The sequence below is a fragment of the Callorhinus ursinus genome, unplaced genomic scaffold (assembly GCF_003265705.2).
Source record: "Callorhinus ursinus isolate GAN/ISIS: 27379988/994484 unplaced genomic scaffold, GSC_fseal_2.0 scaffold49, whole genome shotgun sequence".
Classification (NCBI taxonomy): domain Eukaryota; kingdom Metazoa; phylum Chordata; class Mammalia; order Carnivora; family Otariidae; genus Callorhinus; species Callorhinus ursinus.
In genome coordinates this window covers 8,820,204-8,839,975 of record NW_027397111.1, presented here as the reverse complement: position 1 = coordinate 8,839,975, position 19,772 = coordinate 8,820,204, and the positions used below count along the sequence as shown (strand labels likewise).

The following is a 19,772-nucleotide window of genomic DNA, read 5'->3' as shown; positions in this document are numbered from 1 at the left end:
TCGGCCAATAACAGCAATAACCATAATGGTATCTAATAGTAGCTGAACTGCTGTGTGCCGCACAGACACCAGAACCCTGTCACGCTTCACCTCATTTAGTGTTCCTGCCCGACGGAACTGAAGCAAGGTCGCTGGTGAGAGCAGTAGCACAAGACACGACACCCCGCTTTGCCAGACCTGAGCCCTCGCTTCTGACCTCTCCGCTCCACAGTCGGGAAGCCTTGGCCCCTCGGCTGCTCTCCCGCAGGGTAAACCAGCTCAGTGGCGGCAGCTGCTCCTTGTGCCCCAAGGTCTCTCTCTCCTCTCTCCCGTCCTGAACCCTCTTCCTGAAGTCCAAAGCCCAGAGGTGGTCTGGCCAGGAGAGAGAGGAGTGAGTCAGTCCCGTTGCACATGTGAGACACTATCCTCTGTGCTTCCAGCCTGGCCGTCTGTCAGGTCCTCCGCAGGGGGTCACCGCCCTCTCCCCAACATCTCCTGTCCACCAAGGTTCAGACTCCCTGTTTTGAAAAGGAGCTAAAAAGATCACCTTCTCCAATTATCTGAATTTTAGAAGAATTTGGTGTGATCTTCCCCAAGCCAGTTTCCTACAGCCCCGGAATCTGCTTAGGGGACCCCTTCGCTGGGCTGCAGCCTTCCTCAGGGAATTAGGGGTATGCGAGTTGGAGGCCTCCAGCCTGGAGGTCAGTGGGGCTGCATAGCCCTGGCTCTACCCTTCTAGGCTATTTGAACCCTGTTCTATTAATGTGACCTTGGCAGGACCCTCAGCCCTGGCAGCGTCCCCTGCTGGGTGTCCTGGGGACTGTGAGCCACACGGGGTCCTTTTGGGAAATTTCTTCCAGTTTCTAATTTTGTAAAGAGGAGTAGGGAGGAGACCTGCCCAAGGTCACCCAGCCACATGATGGGGGCAGGACCAAGTCCTGTTCTCCTCTGCCCCTAGGGAAGGGCCATTGAGTATCTGGTAATGGATCTGGGAGTCGAAGGTCACACTTGGCTCAGAGGTCTAAGGTCACCTCCTGTCAGGAGCTTGATTCTGAAGGCAGTGCCCACTGGCCCACTGGTCACCTCGGTCAGGTTGCCTGGGGCCCTCTTCTCATTCCCATGTCCACGTTCTAGGAGTCAGTCTTGCTTAAACCCCAGCCCCCTGCCCCCTGTCTGTCTTTAACATGGTGTTATCAAGCTCTCAACAGGAATCCTTTCATCAGATGGGACAACTCAGGCTCCAGGGAGCAAATCTCTTTCCTGCTGGAGCTGCAGGGTGCTGGCAGGGGTCTCACATTCCTGACCCATCGCTCAGGCTCAGTGGCCTTGGGCAAATCACATCTCTCTGAATATCAGTTTCTTAGCTGTCAAGTGGCAGAAATAGTAAGGCTAGTCCTCATTTCCTGAAGTTGCTGGGAAGCGGGGCAAGAAGAGGCTCTGTGCTTCTCCCTCTGGAGTGCCCAGCCCGATGCTAGGGCTTGTGAATGCCGCAGGACAAGTATGGGCTCCTGCAAACAACAGTGTCACTACGTAGAAAGGAATTTAAAAAATATTTTGTAAAGCATATATTACGGACTGGCGGAAGAGAGGTTACATTTCAGGGGTAGTGACTGGAAAGGGTACTGGGGGTTCTTAGGGTGCTGATGATACTCCTTTTCTTGGGTTCTGGTGACCTAGGTGTGCTTCCTTTGAAAAACCGTGGGGCTAAGCATTTACGGTTTGAGCACTTTTGTTTACATTTCAATAAAAAGCTTACTTTAAAAAGGCCATATTATGAACTCGAATTATGAAGATGTGTGTGAACTTTTGTGTGTAACCAAACATGAGAGTTAGACACATTTTGTGCAAGCAGCAGACCACACCCCTCCAAAGCTCCTTCCCTCTGCTAACCAGGGCCCTTCAGAGAGAAAGTGTGTGGCTCATACATGGTGTCACTTGGTGCATGGACAGGGGCTCCCAACGGCTTGACTAATAATGATGGTTTTAGGCTCCAAGGCTGGGGGTTATTCTGGGGCCTGGGGGAGCCTCCCAGTTGACACAGATAGGCTTTCATTTCTCCTGTAGGCAGGACCACCTGTGAGCATCTGAGTTTCAAAAGACTCATGTCCTTTCTAAGAATGGAGAGTGGGGGGTGGGCAGCCTCAGGCTGGGGCCAGCAAAGGCCCTGTGGCAACCTCTCCCCTGAGCCCAACCATCTTGCACAGGGTGACTTAGATTTTACTTGAGAAAAAGTATCTTAGCTACATAGAGCCTGGGAGGGAGGGTGAGAGAGAGGGAGAGAGTCAAAAGGAGACAGAGACCGAAATGTAGGAAAAGAGAGAGGGAGAGACGAAGAGGAGACAGGGCAGGAGTCACAGGGGAGACACAGACAGCGCTGACAGGGAAAGGTCTTTTCAGTGGGTAAGGCTGGATATCAAAGCAACCAGCATGAGGCATCAGAATCCCTTTCATGTTTCCAAGGCCAGGGAGAGGAGGGAGAACAGCTTTGAAGGCTCCCCCAGCAGTCCCAGCCAGGCCATGCCTTGGAGCTAGGGCAGACACTACCTTCAAGAGCTTTCGAGAGCCCATCTAGCTGATACCTCAGCCTGAGGGAACAAGAACAGCAACTTCCTGCTTTTGCCTGCCTGCCAGTTGACCCCTTGGGAGTCTGCCCTTGGGCTTCTGCTGGGCTCTGGCCCGTGCACAGGGGATTCCCAGTTGCTACCTGCCCGTGCAAGGCTCCTCCCCTTGAGCAACAGGGTCGGGGAGGGGGTGAAATGCGGGGCTCGATGGGATTGAATATACTGCTGCATATGGAGAGAACAGCCACCCCTCGGCTGCAGTTCAAGGCCCTCCTTTCTGGCCCTTAGGTGAGGTGAGTGCATGGGTCTGATGATAGTCTCTTGAGAGGAAAATCAGGAAATTGGCCCTTGGACCCTCGGGCCTGGGGAGCTGTCCGTGTCCTGAAAGCTTTTCTGTGCAGTGATACCCAAAGGCAGGGCCAGCGCCCCATCTGAGGACAAAGGAAAAGGTCCCGCCTCTTTTCTGAGTGTCTTCTCCAGGTCTAACTCAGAGGATGGGGGTGTAAGCAGTTCTTCTATGGAGGGGTTCAACTAAGCACCTGAAATTAGTATGGAAAGCTGGAAGACGGTGGCATGAGATTTTATGTGACCGAAAAGTTCCTTGTACCACACCAAGGGGGTTCAGGGAGTACAAGGCTTCACCTTTGGAGTCCCTTGGAGAGGGTATAGTAAAGATGCTTGGAGCTGCAAGTAACAGGAAGTTAGTGCAAGTCCCGACTCAAAGGGGCTTGAAGAATTGGGAGATGGGAAGTATGGGGGGGCCCCGAATATGAACTACCAGCGGCATAGTGAAGCTGTCAAGGATGTAGGAGTTTTCCATTCCTCCATTCTGTCTCTTTGGGGTCATTCTGCCTTCCTGGTTTCATTTGTGGCCATAAGATGCTTCTGGTGGCAAACAGGGCTACCTGTTTTCCTCATTCACATATGAAAAGAAAGACAGAAAACCTCTCCTCCAATCATAAATAGAAGTCCTTAGTCTGATCAGGACACCTCGGATACCTACTCACCCTGGACCAATAATGGTGCAGAGTATATACACCTTTTCCATTTAGACTGATCATCTGCAGAACAGAGGTTGGGACTTAACCAAATGCCCACCACAGAGGGTGTCTTGGGGAGATGTTCCTTTGAACAAAGATGTTCATGCTTTGACTCTATCTAGTTCAATCTCTCAACCAGACATGCATTGCTTCCTCCTGGAGAGAGCTAAGAAATTCACCACTGCAACAAGCTGATTCTCACCAGAGGAATACATATGCCTCCCAGTACCCTGATTTTAATTTCTCTCCAATAATTATGACCCAGAATTACTGTGCTAGGGACGTGTTTGACTCATTTCTGCCCCTGCTTTCACAGAACCCTTCATTCACAGAAAATGCCCCCCCTCCCGCCCCAAGTCGTTTGTACATTTGGCGCCATTCTCAATTCATCTCTCTATGAGCCCCAAATGTCTTCCCTGGTAATGGGGGATTGTGGAGGTGGCCACAGTCCATCTCAGCTCATAAGACATTCTTTGCCTGATGTGTCCACTTTTCCTTCGGCCATTTTATTCTCTGTGCTGGAAGAAGCCCTAGGAGATCATGGGTGGAAGGTCCTTGGAGGGGATCTGGGAGGCTGGTTTTCTGAAAAGGGAAAAAGCAGACCTTGGAAGCTAGGGCAGGTTGGAACATTTCACCTCTGCATCCCCAGGATGGTTCTAGTATATGTTTTTGAGTGGATACAAAAATAAAAAAAAAAGCCCAGCAGGGGCTCATGAAGAGGAAGTCATGCAAAACTCATTTCTCACCTGGGCAATTGAAACTGCAGGTGTCCCCACCCTGGGTGTCTGCTCCCTCTGATTCTCCCTTTATATCACCCCAGAGTGATCCTTCAAAGAGTACAGATCTGATCATGCCTTGTTCCACTTACAAAGCTCTGACATTTTCCTGTTCCTCGAGGATAAAGGCCCATCTCCCCAGGCCAGCAGGAGAACCCCCGCCTGGGCCCTGCCACTCTCCTCCAGGACCTCTGCAACTGTGTGCAGGCACACGGGAACTCGGGGCCATCCTTCACCCAAGCCCCATCCTCTCCCACTTCTGGGCCTTTCCCCACTGTCTGCTGTGCTCATTCTCCCTTGTTTGATGTTCCAGTGTCCTTCCCCAGAAACTTCCCCACCTCCCCTGCCTTCTTTCTGAAGCTGTCAGGACACCGACCACACTGACTTAGGACTTTTTCACAGGCTGGCTCCTGACTTTCCTCCTTCCCGTGAGAGGCTTTTTAGGGCAGGGACTCTGCTTCATTCCTTTTGTGCCTCTCTGGCCTTACCCTGTGTTAGATGCTCAACATACAATGGATAGATAGAAAGGTGGGCGGAAGGAGGAAGAGAAGGAGGTAAGGAGGGACAGTGGGAGGGAGGGATGAATGAAACCAATCCGACTTTTTTTCCTGCTGAGGGCACCAGACGGCTATCAGGGATGCTTTGCGGTGTCCAGACTTTTGATAAATTCTTTCATAACCTCATCCGTGCCTGTGATGGAAAACTGCATTTGACGTGATACTACTCAGCTGTTTGAAGAACCGCCCCCAAAGAGCACTAAATAATGGTAATCCGATGGGAGGTACCTGGTGACCGGCCACAGGGCTCTGCTCTGGGCCATGTCATGCTCAAGTGTTAGCCGACAGAGTGGTCATCTCTGCTTTTACTCGGCATTCCTGGCAGAGGTGTCACTGAAAAACGTCACTCCATGTGCCGAACTCTGCTACCTGCAGAATCTTTCTAGTCTATCGGGCCTTGAGTTATCCCCCCAGAAAGGGCACCCCTACCTCGATCATGTGCCTAATTCTCAAGACAGAGACCATCCAGTGTCTCCATGCACCGCACCCTTTTGCTTGCCGCCTCCTCCCCTACTTCTAGCCACACAGCTGGCACCTGCTGCACCCAGAGCCCCCCAAATACTGTCCCCGCCCCGGGCCTCTGCACTTGGTTTTGTCTCAGTCGGAATTGTCCTTTCTGTGTCTCCTCCCAGATGAATCCGAGGCCCAGCTCAAATAATTCTGCTTCCGGGGGCCACCAAAAGCCTTCTCCCTTGGTACTCTTTCTTCACTGCAGGCTGTAACTGCCCTTACCAAGGTAGGGCTTTGGTAAGTGGTGGCCAGTGAGGTTTCCTGTGTGCCTGCTGGAAAGGACATATTGAAAGTGGCCATGACTTAGAAAACAGAGGACTCGTATGCCACGTCCTGCTCCAGAACCTAGAACAGCTCTTTGTGTCACACGTCAAGGCTTCACCTCTTCTGTTCAGCTTCCCATTTCCTGTCCCCCACCCTCAACTCCAAGCCCACTCCCCTGCCAGTGTCCCCTCTTGTGCTCCAACCAGTCAAGATTCCAGACCTCCCCCATACCTGTAAGGCCTCTCTCATCTCTCCAGCTATTCCTTCTGCAAGAAGCAACGCAGTCTCTGCTTCCTCTCAGGTATTTTGTGCCACATGGGCTGCCCTTTCAGAGTTCTCACAACATAATACTCATCCATTCATTCTCGCCACGTATTGCTTATACTGATGTGTGTGCCTAGGCTACCACAGAGCAGCTCCCCTGTCCCAAGATGCCGAAGAGCTGACTTCAATTCTCTCCTCTGCACCACCTAGCTACATCACGATGTGGGATGTGTTTTATTTCCTCACCTGTAACCTCTGCGCTCCCAGGGACGCTGCAAGACACAATACAGCAAAGGAGGTGATGCGGATTTAATAAGCAGAAACATTTTCTAATATGGCGAGTGTCATTGGTCCTGTTGGGGCTAAGTTCCCAGAGGGTACAGACCTATGAGCTCAGGAATTTAGACTGTCCACAGGGAGCAAGGAGCCCGTGATATCCTCCCTCTAAAGCCTCTTCAGGCCCAAGGGCATTATTTTGCTGTACAAAGGGGCTACTGATGAGCGGTGGGGGTAGGTGGAAATGTGAGCATTCCCCTAGGGAATAAAGGCAACCAGAAGTGTAATGGGGATCTGGTCGTCACCCAAATGGGTTCAGGAGCCTGGAACCTACATCTGTTGTGGGACTCTGGAATCTGTGCCTCTTCCTCTGTATGGAGTTTTTATTCTTGCCTGTTTCCCTGCAAAAGATCAGAAGGCAAAGCTTGAAGGTGCACAGAACTGGTAGAGCACGGGAAGACGGGGAGAGGAAGATGGTGCCTTAAGCTTCAAGTGCTGCTGGTGGTGAGGGCCATCAGAGACAAGGGCAGTGGCAGAAGGAAAAGTTTGAGACCTGCTTGGCCTGAGGATGGCCTAGGACTTGCACTGCAGAGGCCTTGGGGTCCCCAAGAGGGAGCAGATCATGCTACTTTTTCCCCATATATTCATTCCCACTTTAACAGGTTCTGGCTCTGGGCTAAACATAGGTGTGCATCCACTGCTCTTGGGGCTAGGAAGAGAGCAGGTAGTGACAGCCCACTGCCACATGTTGCTGAGGAGGGGACTCAAGGGCTTCCAGAATGTGGGAGAGGGAGTGACCTCTAACATTATGTAGCAAAGCTCCAAATGAACAGAGCCGGATGAAGTCTGGAGCTCAAGTTAGAGGTCCTAAGTTAAAAAAAAAAATGTTAGGGCATCCCCCTATGTGATTTAAAATAAATATAATGGTTAAATTGCAAAATAAAATTATATCCTTGAAATGAAACAAGCTTACATAGATGCTGAAATTAAGACAACCCCTTTGTAGTCTTTATTATTATTATTTTTTTTTAAGTTTAGTTTTTCCACCTTGCAGGACCCAGACAGGGGGCAGAGGGAAAGACAAGGGTCACAATGAAGGTCACTGTTGGCATCATTTCTTGGATTCAGAGGGGCCTGAGCAGGGGCCTCCCTTTATAAAATCGAGCTGCTTTTGGAGATGGTGAGCTCCTCATAGCCCACATCATAATACTTGGAGGTGCTTTCCACCACCCCTTTCACTTTGTGCATGCGATCATGAGCCCAAGGGCTGAGGCTCAAAAACTCCAGGACCACGGAGAGCTCCAGAGAGCTCTGTGGCCCTCACCTGGGTCCCCCTCCCACAGGACATGTTCAAGTCTTAGATTTGGGCAGGGAACTCTTCCAGCACTGAGGTCCCAGAGGGGTTGGTGGCCACCATTCAGGGCTGGTTTTTCTCCCTACTCCTTAACACCGTCTCTCCACCCAACTCTCCGGCCTGAGCCTGTCCTGCCCAGTCTCCATCAGGCTTAGCCTTCCTGAACTCACTGGGACGTCTGGCTGGAGGGAGAGGAGCCTCAGAAGCTTCTACCTCCTTCCATCCCAGCAACCTGGAAAGACTTCTGTGAGGAGCCGCTATCTGGGGAGGACAAGGAGCAGAGTCCCTCTTCAGATGGGAAGTGCACAGTAATTAGTTTTAAGAGGGAAGGAGGGGTAGCCCATTTCATTGCAGGGAAATAGGATTTTTAAATCATTTAAAGAGCTGTGTCAGCTCTAAAATGGCCTGTGGTGGGGCCTCAGAGGGGCTGGTAATTAGCTCTCTTGTCTCTAATGAAAGCAGAGGGACAGGCGGAGGGGTCACTTAATGAATGCAGGGATTAGCTTCCAAATAGGCCCGAAATAAGTAGGCAGGTGCAGGAGAGGGGTAAAGGACAGGTCTGGGCCAGCTGGGCCCCAGGCTGAGGGGCAGCCAGCCCGTGGGAACTTGGAGAAGGGGTCCAGGGTCTCCTGAGTCCCATGGAACCAGTGCTCACCCAACCCTACTTTGTGCAATGTGCCTTCCCTCCTTCACTGTGAGAGGCTAGGAGTGGATGATGGTCTGGGGTCCCCAGCCTAGAAGCAAGGGGCTCTACTGTCAGCCATGTTCTAGAAATCCACAGCCCTGCATGAGAGCCCAGAGTAAAGTCGGGAAGCATCACAGGAGCCAAAAGAAACAACCCTTCCTCCAGGGGGCACCTCATGCATGGTATGTGTTGTTGGCAGCAGACAGGGGCCCCCACACCTCAGCCCTGGGATGCACGGCCATGAGCAACCCACTTGCCTTGGCTTCCCTCAGGATCCCTGGAAGCAGGAAGGCCCAGTAGCAGGCCCGAGGCTGAGCCCAAGCCTGGAGGACCTCTCCCCTCAGAACAGGCCAGCAGGCTGAAGGCAGTGAGTCTGGAGGAAGGGGAAAGGAGGACTGGTCATGCCAACCCCATTGTCCCCTGGCCCTCTGGGCATTGCCAATTCCTGCTTTTACAGCAAATCCTCTTTTTCCCTGGAAAACTGGTCATGTGGAGTCTACAGAGAAACTGCTTTCTTGGTGCCTCCTCTATGGAGGGCAATAACTCCAAGTGTTCAGAATAATTAGGCTGGGATCCCCAGAAACCACGGGCCCAGCCAACATATCCCAAGTTAGTGGCATCATGGGGCAGGGAGACTGGCGATGGCAGCCAAGAACCCAAGCCCAATGTCTTGGTACCTTTTCTTGCTAACCTGGAAAACAAAGGGAGAGAAGCACTGAGCAGACGTCAGGGCTGAGCAGCACTGCTTTCCCCCAGGCACTGTGCCCAGGCGGGACCCCTGGGGAATGAAGGTCTCAGGATGCAGGAGACAGAGCTGTGGGCCAGGCTGAGGGCTAGAAGTCAAGCTCCCAACCCAGGCTGGCCTCCGTGTGCCCCTGTCCATCACTTCCTGTCTGGGCCTCAATTTCCCCAAAGTGAGCCCATTAGAGAAGATGGTCTCTAAAAGTGAACAAGAAAAATCATTCTTTCCCATTCTATCTAAAGCAGGTCTCTTTCCAGGTTCTCCGCACTACCTTTAGCTTGTTACCGATCTATTTCTTTGTTTGTCGTTGGTCTCCCCCATTAACTGTAAAGCCCACACAGAGAAGGACCCTGCCTGCCTCGTCCACCGGGATTTCCGTTCCTGAGCACCCACTACCACGGCGGCCATGCGGCAGGCTGGCTTCCTAGCCCAGAGACTGGCCAAGCTGTCCGGTCAGATCACTGCTCTGGCCCGTGCTGCCTCCAATGACATCACCTGGAACCACTCATCCCATGGACAGGCTCAGGCAGGGTGTGCAGTGAGGGACAGAAGTGCCCGAGTCACTTACTCTTCCCTCTCTTGTTTCTCCCTCTCTTACCCAAGGATTACCTTCTCAGCTGGGGGATGGGTCATAGAGAGAAACAGGGGCAAGGTGGGGCGTCTAGGGGCTTTGTCATGGGTACCATCTACCTGTGTACTCCCAGGCCCAATCCTATGGGGTGGGTTTCACACGGGAATTCCCCGATTGCAATCTGGAGTCAGACAAGGCCCCAGTTCAGATCCAGTTCTATTACTTACTAGAATGACATTTGGAGCCTCAGTTTCTTCAGCTGTAAAATGGGGATGATGATAATCATCTCACCTCCCTAACTGAGTTACCGAGCAGCTGAAAAGGGCTGAGCGTGTTTTTATTTAGGAAAGTCTGCTCCGTTGGTCTGCCAGGCTGATTTCCCCCACAGTCCCAGGGTGTGGTGCCCTTTTCAGGGAGCGGCCTGCGGCCGGGAAAGCAAGAGGCTGCCCTAAGGAGCCCGGGCCTCCTGCAGGAGGGCCCCGGGCCTCAGAACCGGCAGACCCAGAGCTGGCTGGGGTAAGTCTGTGCTCCAGCAGCAGCTACACGTGAGCCGGCTGCTGTTGTGACAGGTGCCATCCACGTGATGACTCATCTAAAGCTCTGCTCGGGGCAGTCTTGAGTAAGTACTATTCGCATCTCCCTTGTAAAGATGAGGAAATGCCTCCTCTGTAAGTGGGAGTGAAGTGGGCTGCTGAAGGCCAGGCAGCTGCCACGCAGAAAGGTTATGGGTCTGAACCCACGTAATCTGGCTCCTGGCCACATGCGACCGCCATGCCACGCTGTCCTTTGCCACCACAGCTGCCCTCACCCCACGCCTCCCCGGCAGTTAGATTCTTCCCAGACCTGTTGCCCATTCTTTCTCCCTGCTCTCCTGCCCCGTCTCATCTCTTCCCATCTGTCTCTCTCTCTCTCAGCCTCCCCTTTCCTTCCTTCCTTCCTTTCCCCCTCCCTCTCATCTCTCCCTCTCTGTTCCTCTTGTCTCAGGTAAGCGTGCCATCTCTGATCCCTAAGCTGTGCTGGCAGATCGGGAGGGAGGCAGGAGGTGGGGATCCTGGGTCATTCTGGAGAGCCCTCAGAACCCCTGTGGGGAGAGCCCCATATCCCAAGGGCAGCAGGGAGACCTGTTACAACAAGAGGGTGCCCCGGGAACGTTCCTGCCTCTGTCCTTTAGCACCTTCAGACTCTCAGAAAGACAAACCTGCACTTGCCAGAACTGTAGGAAACCCCAGGCCCCAAAGGGGCTCCCCACTCAGGAGGTAAGAATGTAAATCAAGCCCCAGGCAGGAGCCCCTGGACCAATTCCTCTCTGGAATCTAGTTGTACCCCCGGAGAAGGCAGGGGACCGAAGGAGTAGAGACCCCAACCCAGTGCCACCAGCAGCCAAAGGGCTCATACTATTCTTGCAAAGGCCACAAGGCCTGCCAAACCTAGTGCCAGTGGGATGGTGTGGAGACTGGGCTGTTGGGTTGGGCTGGGAGCATCTAAGCTCAGAGAATTGAGGTCCAGGCGGCACCCATGGGAAGGCTTGCATAGGCGTGCAGTCTGCAGGGGGGAAGGGTGTCTAGAGAGGAAGAAATTGGTATTTGGGGAAACCCACAGCTCAGAGGATTTTTCACTATGGTTCATAAAGGGAAAGGCTGATGCCCCAGAATAAAAACCATTTGGGAGAGTCCAAAATATTTGAATCCAAGTCTGTTTTCCTCCACAGGAAACAGGCTTTAAAAGCTCATTTCTCTCTCTGAGCTGCAGATTTCCTTCCTGCCTGAAACCTGGCCTCAGCTTCTTTTCCTGCTACGGAAGTTGTATAGTAAAGCGCCCTTCGCTCTGCCCGCGTCCTGATGGATGTGCTGAGCAGCACCTGCATTCCCCTTCCTGGGTCTGGCCCTGAGCCCCTGGAGAGGGTCCAGAGGCAAGTGCCAGCAAGGGAGGTCGCCTGTTCCATGAAGCGGGTGCAGGTGTAAAAAGGAGAAACCACAGAAAGACGTGTGATGTGAAACTCGTGTAAGCACAAACACCAGCCACAGCCCGGAGGGGAGGGGTGGTGAGTGCTGGAGACCACTGGAGCCTCGCAGGGAGCTCAGCGTGGCCGTGGGAGCAGGCAGGAACGCAGAGGTGCTGCTAGGCTGGGGGCAGACCAATTGGTAGGAGGGGCTATTGCTGGGTGACAAATATGGCAGCAACAGGAGGGAGCTCAGGAACAATCGACTCGTAGTCTACTTGACTCTTGGGAGTCTGAGAGCTCTGGGATACCCCTCAATCCTACATGTGGGGGGCAAGAGACTCCCGCCCTTGTTGAGACAAGGCAGTATGAACCCCAGGGACAGGGATTACCTTGTCCAGGGGCTTCTGATTATCTAGCACTCTTGAGCTCTGTGTATTTGTGTGTGTGTGTTTCATCTGATTATTTTCTCATGATTAAACCAGGCTTGACCAAGTATTTTTCTGGACCAACTGATCTTCACAGCAGTCCATCTTTGTCATTCACTTTTAGGCAATTAATAGTTTTAGAGGTCATGCACAGTTGCAGCACAAAGCATCTTTCCTGAATCTACCCTCACTTGGCAGCGTCCCTAGATCGGTGGTGCTGGGGAGCACTCCATGCCAGACATAGGCAGTCAGGCTGTGACGATCCCTGACAGCTTTAAGGGAGAAAGCAATTGTCTCCACACAGAGATGAGACTTCCTAGGCAGAAATTTCGTGTGGATTCTGCCTTGGATCCTGTGCATCTCATGATGTGGGGCACAGTTCTGGGGCAAGGCCTGGGAGAAGAGAGATTTCATGGTGGGCCATGCAGCACTGTCAAGATTGGAATCAAATTTCTTTTCATACACAGACTATGTGGTTCAGCTTCAGGCCAAGGAGTGGGGCATAAGCAGGAGCCATATTCTGTGGGTGCCAGGCCCCTTGTTAGGGTGTCTCTGACACAGGCCACCAAGGAGTGCAAGGAGGAAAGATGGGGTCCCTCGGGCTGGCTGGAGGAAGAGGGGACCGTGCACGACTGCCACATGACGTTGGTCCGTCCACATTGCTACCACCCACATGGCCCGGGCTGAGGCTCGAGCTGCTGCAGCCTCTAGCTATCCATGCTTGGTGCTTCCTGTCTCCCCCTAGGAGACAGGAAGCCTCCTGCTGCAGCCCCAAGGAGAGCCGGGTCAGAGCCATTCACGCTCTGCACTTAACCAAGTTTCCCCTATGCCACTGTGGCTGGGGAGGGGGATCAGGCTTTTCTTGGGAGCCCCTGGCACACTCCCCAGGTGCATAATCCCTGGCGCCAAGTAGCCACAGCAGCCCTGCCCTGCTGCCTGCTGCTACAGGAAGAGCCCAACCTCCTCTCTGCCCACCCCCACCTTCCCTTTGGTCCCACACCAGCCGCATGTCTGCAAGGCCTGTGTGGCCTCTTCTTGGGAGCAGCTGTGGACTGCCGCGGCACTTCCCAGGCGAAGGGTCTCCCACTCAGCACATCATGATGTCCAGGATGGTGACTCCAGCTCTCATAAGCACAGCACTTCACAGTTTAGATCTCTGCCTCATGGCTGCCCTCGGAAACAGATGAGCCCCATGTCCTGGATGGGGCTCATGACACAGCCATAAGTGGGGCCATGGTGCTGGATCTGGCACATTCCACCACATGTTGAACTGAGGAAGCCCCCTGGCAAGGTCTATGGTGGGCAGAACGGGGCTGGGGTCCTCCTAGAAGGCCGGCTCTGCTCTCGGGGGCTTTCAGAGGCCGGCTGCCTGATGTTGAGTCTATCTCATTTGTGAGTGAATTAATTGTTGTGCAACCTAGAGCGGTGAGACAAGTTAATTACATAATTACTGCAAAACGACATGTTATTTCATGGCTGCAATATGGGAACTCTGTTGGAAACAATTGTAATTGCCCAGAAACTGCATTCGAGTGGCTCCGTTATCTCTCGATAACCATGTAATTAACTTGTGTTACAACTTCATCTGCAGTAAACTCTGAAGTTAGGAGTTGGGGGCCTAGGGGTGGGCAGAGCCCTCCTTGGCCTGAGGGCCCAGGGAGGGTCTGGCATGGGGCGGGGGGGGGGGGGGGGGGGGGCGCTCTGCTACCGTTCAGGGAAATGACTCACTTTTCCAAGCTGAGCGAGAAAATTCCTTGCCACAGCCTCCAGCCTCCAGCCTGCAAATTCATGCACTCCGACTCGGTCCCCAACTCACACGGCCACACACAGCTCCCTAGTTCCACAGTCACATCAGACACATCACACACAAAACCCCCACTGCGGCCAGGCCGCCTGGCTCTTTGCCCCTCTTCTCTGTCACACAGGCAGGCGTGGCTCCGTCACAGAAGGGGGATGCCCCACGGATGAGAACCCTTACCCCGAGATCCTTGACCCTAGCGATCCCTGCCCACGGATTGGGCCACTGGCCACAAAACCACAATGTGGGGAGGTAGCCACATCACTCCCAGTGGAGGGGCAGGCCTGGGGCAGGGTGACAGGCGGTTCCCCATCCAGGAGCAGGCAGAGCTAGAAGCAGTGGGTAGGCTCCATCCGCCCTGGGCTCTGGGCCGAGGCCAGGCTGAGAACAGTCTCCGGAGGAGGAGAAGCAAGCGGCCTGACGGTGGGAGGAGCCTGTCCATACAGGCTTCCCCGTCCGGCCTTTGGCTCCAACAAGTCCCTATTTTCATACCACTCAGTGCTGCCTTCCAGGGTGCAGGCTCTGTGCTTGGTGCTGCGGCTGCAGCCGAGAGAGCAAGACAGCCCTCCAGCTGCCCCGGGGGAGCCCGGGCCCAGCGGTGCACAGACAACACCCAGGGCAGCGGGCTGGCTGCTGGCCCCGCCTACTTCTGCCTACACGCGCATCGGCTTGCGTGTCCGGGTCTCCTGCCCGCCAGGGCGCCTATCTGTCTGACTGCGTGTGTCCACTGGGCGCGCTGTCTGACTCTCTGCAGTTGTCGCAAGTGGTGCTGGTCCGCGGAAGGCAACCGGCCCGTCCCAGCTCTCCCTGCGGGCTTCGTCCTCACTGTGCTGGGCTCCACTCGTTTTCCTGGCTTTCTCCCTCCTCCTCAAGGGCAGGGACTGTGTCTGATCCATGATTCATCCGCATGTCTGGTGCTTGCAGCATGGGGCTGAGACAGAGTGGATTAAGGTTTGCTGAACGAATGAATGAAAGCCTCCAGCCTGCGTGGGCTGAATACAGGCCAACGGGACTGTTCTCGCTCACCCAGAAGAGCAGAAAGGGGGGCCCCAGAGCAGGCCCCAGCTGCAGGGAGGAGACAGCAAACGCTGTCCATCACCCTGAAAGGGAAGAGGGTTTTGAGAAGGGTGTTCCCATGGTAGAAGGCTCAGGATTCGGGGTCTTACTGTGGGAGGAGGTCAGGGCTGAGTTCCTGGCCGGCGGCCTCAGTGGAGGGAGGCACACAGGAACCCAGGGAAGGGAGGGTTTCATCTTGCCTCTCTTCATCTTGGGTGCCAGGGGAGGACCCCCCCCCCCCCCGGTCTCGTGTCTGGCTATGGGATGCGCGGGCTTGTCCTCCTCCAGCTTCTACCCCTGAAGCCCGCCTGGAGCTCCCCTGCCCTGCTCAGCAAGAGCACACACTGCAGTCCCACACCCTGCTCCATGCCCGGCGCCGGAGGGGCCCAGGGGAGGGCCCTGCTTCACTCCCAAGCAGAGGGGAGGGACCCCAGGTCTGTGTCAGTCAGGTGATCAACGCACATTAACCTCCCCGGAAACATTCATAAGTTTAATCCACGCCAGTAATAAAATCGCATTACATTTCTCATAAAATAAATGTTCCCATTTATATACAGAAGACAGACTGTACAGGCCCAGCCTGGCCCCAGGAGGGGTCACACACAGACGGGCGGCAGAGGAAGGGCCGTCCCTCCCATCGAGGACGGAGGAGTTCTAATCGGCAGGAGAGTGGCTGGCCGGCCAGGCGGGTGGGCAGATGGGCAGACAGGCAGACAGGCAGACGGACAGATGGGCCTGGAGGCCAGGCGCCGGGCATTACTGAACCTGGGATTCAAAGGTGCCATTGAGCTGTCCCTCCTCATAGTCCATCTGACACAAGATCATGTTGTTCTTCAGGAAGAATTTGTCTCCCACACAAAATCTGGAAAATCCAAGCAGGAGAGAGAGGCCATGGAGGGGTCCCAGTGGATGGTGGGGGCTTTGCAGACAGGCCCCAGCCCAGCCCAGGAGGTGGACATGTGAGAACTGAGGTCCTGGAGAGTTTGTTCCTTCAACTTTCCAGAAGGGATCCCCAAAGGTCTCATAGCAAACCTGGTCAATCACCCTGGGTCAGCCCAGTCCTCAGCCAGGCCCTGTAGTCTGGGATGTAGGACAGACAGACGGACAAGTCTGGCCCACAGTCAGGTCTTCCCTGGAGGGGTGGGGTTGGTGGGAAGGTGTAGGAATAACCTACCCCAGTCCGAGAGAGGGAGAAAGAGAGAGAAGGACAAAGAAACAGAAAAAGATCGAGAGAGGTAGAAATGGGGAAGGAGGGAGGGGAAAGTGGGTGATTTTTCCATCCTTCTGTTCCTTTCCCCAACTTAAGGGGATGACTCCATGAAACCCTTCCTTTGAACAGAATCTGTAGGTTTCCTGGAGCATCCTTCCAGGAGGAGGTGACCCTGTCCCACTATCTTCCCTCCCACCCAGAAAAGGCCTTGCTTTGCTACCCCCACCCCCCACCCCTAGTCCTTCTAAAGTATTGGAGGATTCAGCCCTTTCCCCAAAGATGTCCCCAGGGTGGCTAGGGCTTCAGCCAGACCCCAGGGTCATGGGCCCAGTCCCAGCAAATCCCAATCCAACCACCAGGTGGCACTGCAACTTCACCGAGCCCTCTGAGCGGCGGGTCTGTCCAAGCCCCCAGCGATCCCCCTCCGTGTTCCCTACAGGTCCCTCAGGACCTCATCCTCTGGGAACACTTGCATGAGCTCCTTCCTGACATGGGGGCTCCTGAGAAAAGGGCTTGTCTTCCAGTGCTAGGTCCCCAGACAGGGCTGAGGGGTTCTGGCTCCTTCAGTCCCTGGGGCCTCCCACGGGGCTGGGACACTGCAGGGATCAGAAAGTGGCTGGGCTGGAACCAGAATCACAGGAGTGAGTAGCTGCTACCATAAGGGAATGGTCTTCCAGGCACAGGAACACCTTCTCACTAAAATGTACATGCATGCACAGACATATGGCAGACACCCAAGGGCACAGGGCATGCACACAGACCCCTTGTACATGCATGTTTAAGTGTGTTTGCGTTCATACTCATCCATCATGCACACACATGCACACACAGCACACCCATACCTGCCTTGTACGTGCACATTTAAAAATCCACACACGTGTGTGACACAATGTACATACACAGTAAGCTCATACACATGTGAGCCATCACACTCGCGCAGACCTGGGCCCTACAGACACGCACACAACAGTGCTGGAGGGCACACATCCGGCCACACGAAACACGCAAACGCACATGCATGCTCAAGACAACATGACCTACGAGCCCGTGGACATTTGCACGGACACCCCCACAGCCCGGTGCTCCAGCACGCGTCAGCTGGGGTCTGTGACAGGTGCAGCACTCACCTCTGGTTGCAGAGCTGGCAAGCGAAGCAGTCGAGGTGATATACGTTGTCCCGGGCCCGCATCACCATCTCGAAGGCTGGGATCAGCTTGCTGCAGGCAGCGCAGTTGCCTGTGGTGCCAAAAAGCCTGCCACGGGAAGGGCGCAGGGGGCTCAGGGGCCTGCGGGGTCTGGGGGGCGGAGCAGCTGCCTCTACCCAGGGCCCCGTGGGTCCCTACTCCTGTGGGCTTAGCAGGTGGGCCTAGGCAAGGGAGAAGGAGCACAGAGGGCAGCTTCTAGATTCCTCGAAGAGATTGGGCTTCAGAGAAATCGGCCCAGCCACCCAGGGAGGGGAGCGTAGGGGCTCAGGGCTGGATGACACTGCCCATCCCTGGGCTGGGCTGTCAAGGCCCCCCTCGCAGGCTGCCACTGGGATCAGGCTACTGAGACGCAGGGCCACTGGAAGAACACGGGGCTGGGCCATGAGCGAAGACTCCAGGGTCACACAGGCATGAACTCGGGGGCAGTTCGCCTGCCCTCAGGCTGCTCATGGGTCTCTCTGAGCCTCATTTATTTTGTAAAACGGAGACTGAAGCGCATCCTTCGCAGGCTTGTTGTGGAGACCTCAGTTAACTCTCAGTCACAGACCATTTAGTGAATGCCTCAACCGAGTGGGTTTGCCACGTGCCAGGCATTGTTCGGAGGGCTGTACTAAAATCAACTCATTTAATCCTGACAACAACCCTATGGGGTGGTCTTTTTTCTGCAACCAACTCACTGGGTGACTTGCCTGGATCCCTTTTTCCTTTTCCTGGATCTCAGTGTATCCTTTTTCAAAAGGGGGTGCTGGACTAGGTGATCCTGTTCAAATGCTTCTAAAATATAGGACTGATGCCCAAAGAAAGTTCCAAGGCCATCTGACACAAGGCCTCTTCCACACAGCCGTTCCCTCCTAGCTGCTGGTTGCCGAGCTCCAGGGATGGGGCACTCACTTTCTCCCCAAGCAGGCCAATCGCGGGCCGGTGTTCAATAGTCGGAGCCGGCCAGGCTCCGGCTGAGCAAGCCCCAAGTGAGGCAAGGGGGGCTGAGAGGCCGGCGAGAGACCCTCTAATCCCTGATTTGTCCAGCTCAAACTCAGGCATCTGCAGATGAGCTTGGCTCCATTATTCATCAGCCTGAGCTGCCTGGTGCCTCAGATTAAGGCAGACAAAGACTGGGCCACAACATCTGCCTGCCAAGGGGGGCCTCACTGCCCCCAGCCCAACGCCCCCATGGCTGCAGATGGGGCAGGCTTCGGACAGCCCCACTCTGGGACGGAGCAGCCCAAAGAAGCCCCACCCCCAGCTCAGCCCCCTGACCTACCTGGCCCCAGAGTCATTCCTTGGCCTCTGCCAGAGCCCAGAAAAAATACCTTCAAGCTTCAGTAGCTGGCAGGGCTCAGAATGCTTGCGGGTGCTTTGACTCTGCAGATGAGCCCATGCTGCGCCCCCCCCCCCCCCCCGGACCCTGTCCAGGTCCTGGGGACTCATCGGTCAGTGTGCCAACTCTCCTCAACCCGGGAGGTTCAGCCCCCAGGGGATGTCTGAGACCTTCCCACTTGGAGGCCCTTTCCAGGTCATCGAGGGGCGAGTCCCCAGAAATATTCTTCCTTAGCCCCTCCTCCTGGCCTCAGCCCTTTCTTCCAGTCCAGCGAGGAGCACTGTCACAGATCCTGAATTACTGCGACACTTTAAAAGCTTCCGGCTGAAGGCAGAAGTTGAAAGAGAAGGTGCAGGCAGGTAAGCCTTAGGCTCTTCCCCAAAGTAGGGGAGCCTCTGCTGAGAACCCTGCCCCCTACCACAGCCCAGACCTGAGCAGAGGGAGGGCCCCACGAAGTCCTTGCCCGACCTATTCATTAATGCGACGGGCCTTCCTTCCTCGCAAGATGCGGCCACCACCACCCAGCCAAATGTAGATGCTGGGTCTCAGCCAAGGCCCCCACTCTGTGGCCTCCTTCCAGCCTTGCTGATGTCACAAATGGCCTAAGGGAGGGCTAATTGGGGGAGGCAGCCCCAGGGAACAGGATCCAGGTTGTGGGGAAGGGTGGGTTAGAACTCCAAGGAATGCGAGCTGGGGAAGCGTTAGTCTTCATACTATTCACAGAGGGACAAACTGGGGCTCAGAGAAGGTCAGAAGCCAGAGGGTTCAGAGCTAGTTCAAACCCAGGTCTTTAAGCTCCGACATCAGTGGTCCTTCTCCCAGGGTCTGGCTACCTGCCAGACGCCCAGGCGCCCAGGTGTCTAATGCCAGGGCCCGCTGGGCATGGGGAAGAGGAGGCAAAGGAGACTTCACCAGGCAGGAGGGGCCCGGGGAAGTCAGGGCTTCCCCACCTGCTCCTGGAAGGCCTCTGAGGTGTCCCCTCCCAGATTCCAGGGACAGGGTGGGTCAGAAGCACCTGGCAAAGACAGGCAGAGCCAGGCTGGTGCCCTTGGGAAACTTATCTCAGGTGCCCCATGGTCGCAAAGGCTGGCTCAGGCCCTGTGCTGGGCGCTGAGCATGGTAGGGCTCTGTCTTCAGGGCTCTGTGGGCGTCTGGGGGAGCAGGGCCGGGCCAGGAGGGCCGGTGATGAGCACTCAGGGCCTGGGTCTTAGAGGCAGGGGCAGAGCCGTGCCAGGCCCG

General features: G+C 55.0%; 1 protein-coding gene across 3 annotated transcripts in view; it reads right to left on the bottom strand.

Annotated features, from left to right (window-relative positions):
- Window positions 1-15,269: 15,269 nt before the first annotated feature.
- Window positions 15,270-19,772, bottom strand: part of LMO1 (LIM domain only 1) — a 40,896-nt gene continuing 36,393 nt past the window's right edge. For all 3 annotated transcript variants that reach the window (XM_025848410.2, XM_025848408.2, XM_025848411.2), the window contains 2 exons: window positions 17,138-17,263; window positions 15,270-15,662 (listed from right to left, as the gene is read on the bottom strand). In XM_025848410.2, coding sequence (XP_025704195.1) covers window positions 15,557-15,662; window positions 17,138-17,263 — 232 coding nt within the window. In that variant the 3' untranslated portion in view covers window positions 15,270-15,556. The remainder of the gene's footprint in view (window positions 15,663-17,137; window positions 17,264-19,772) is intronic.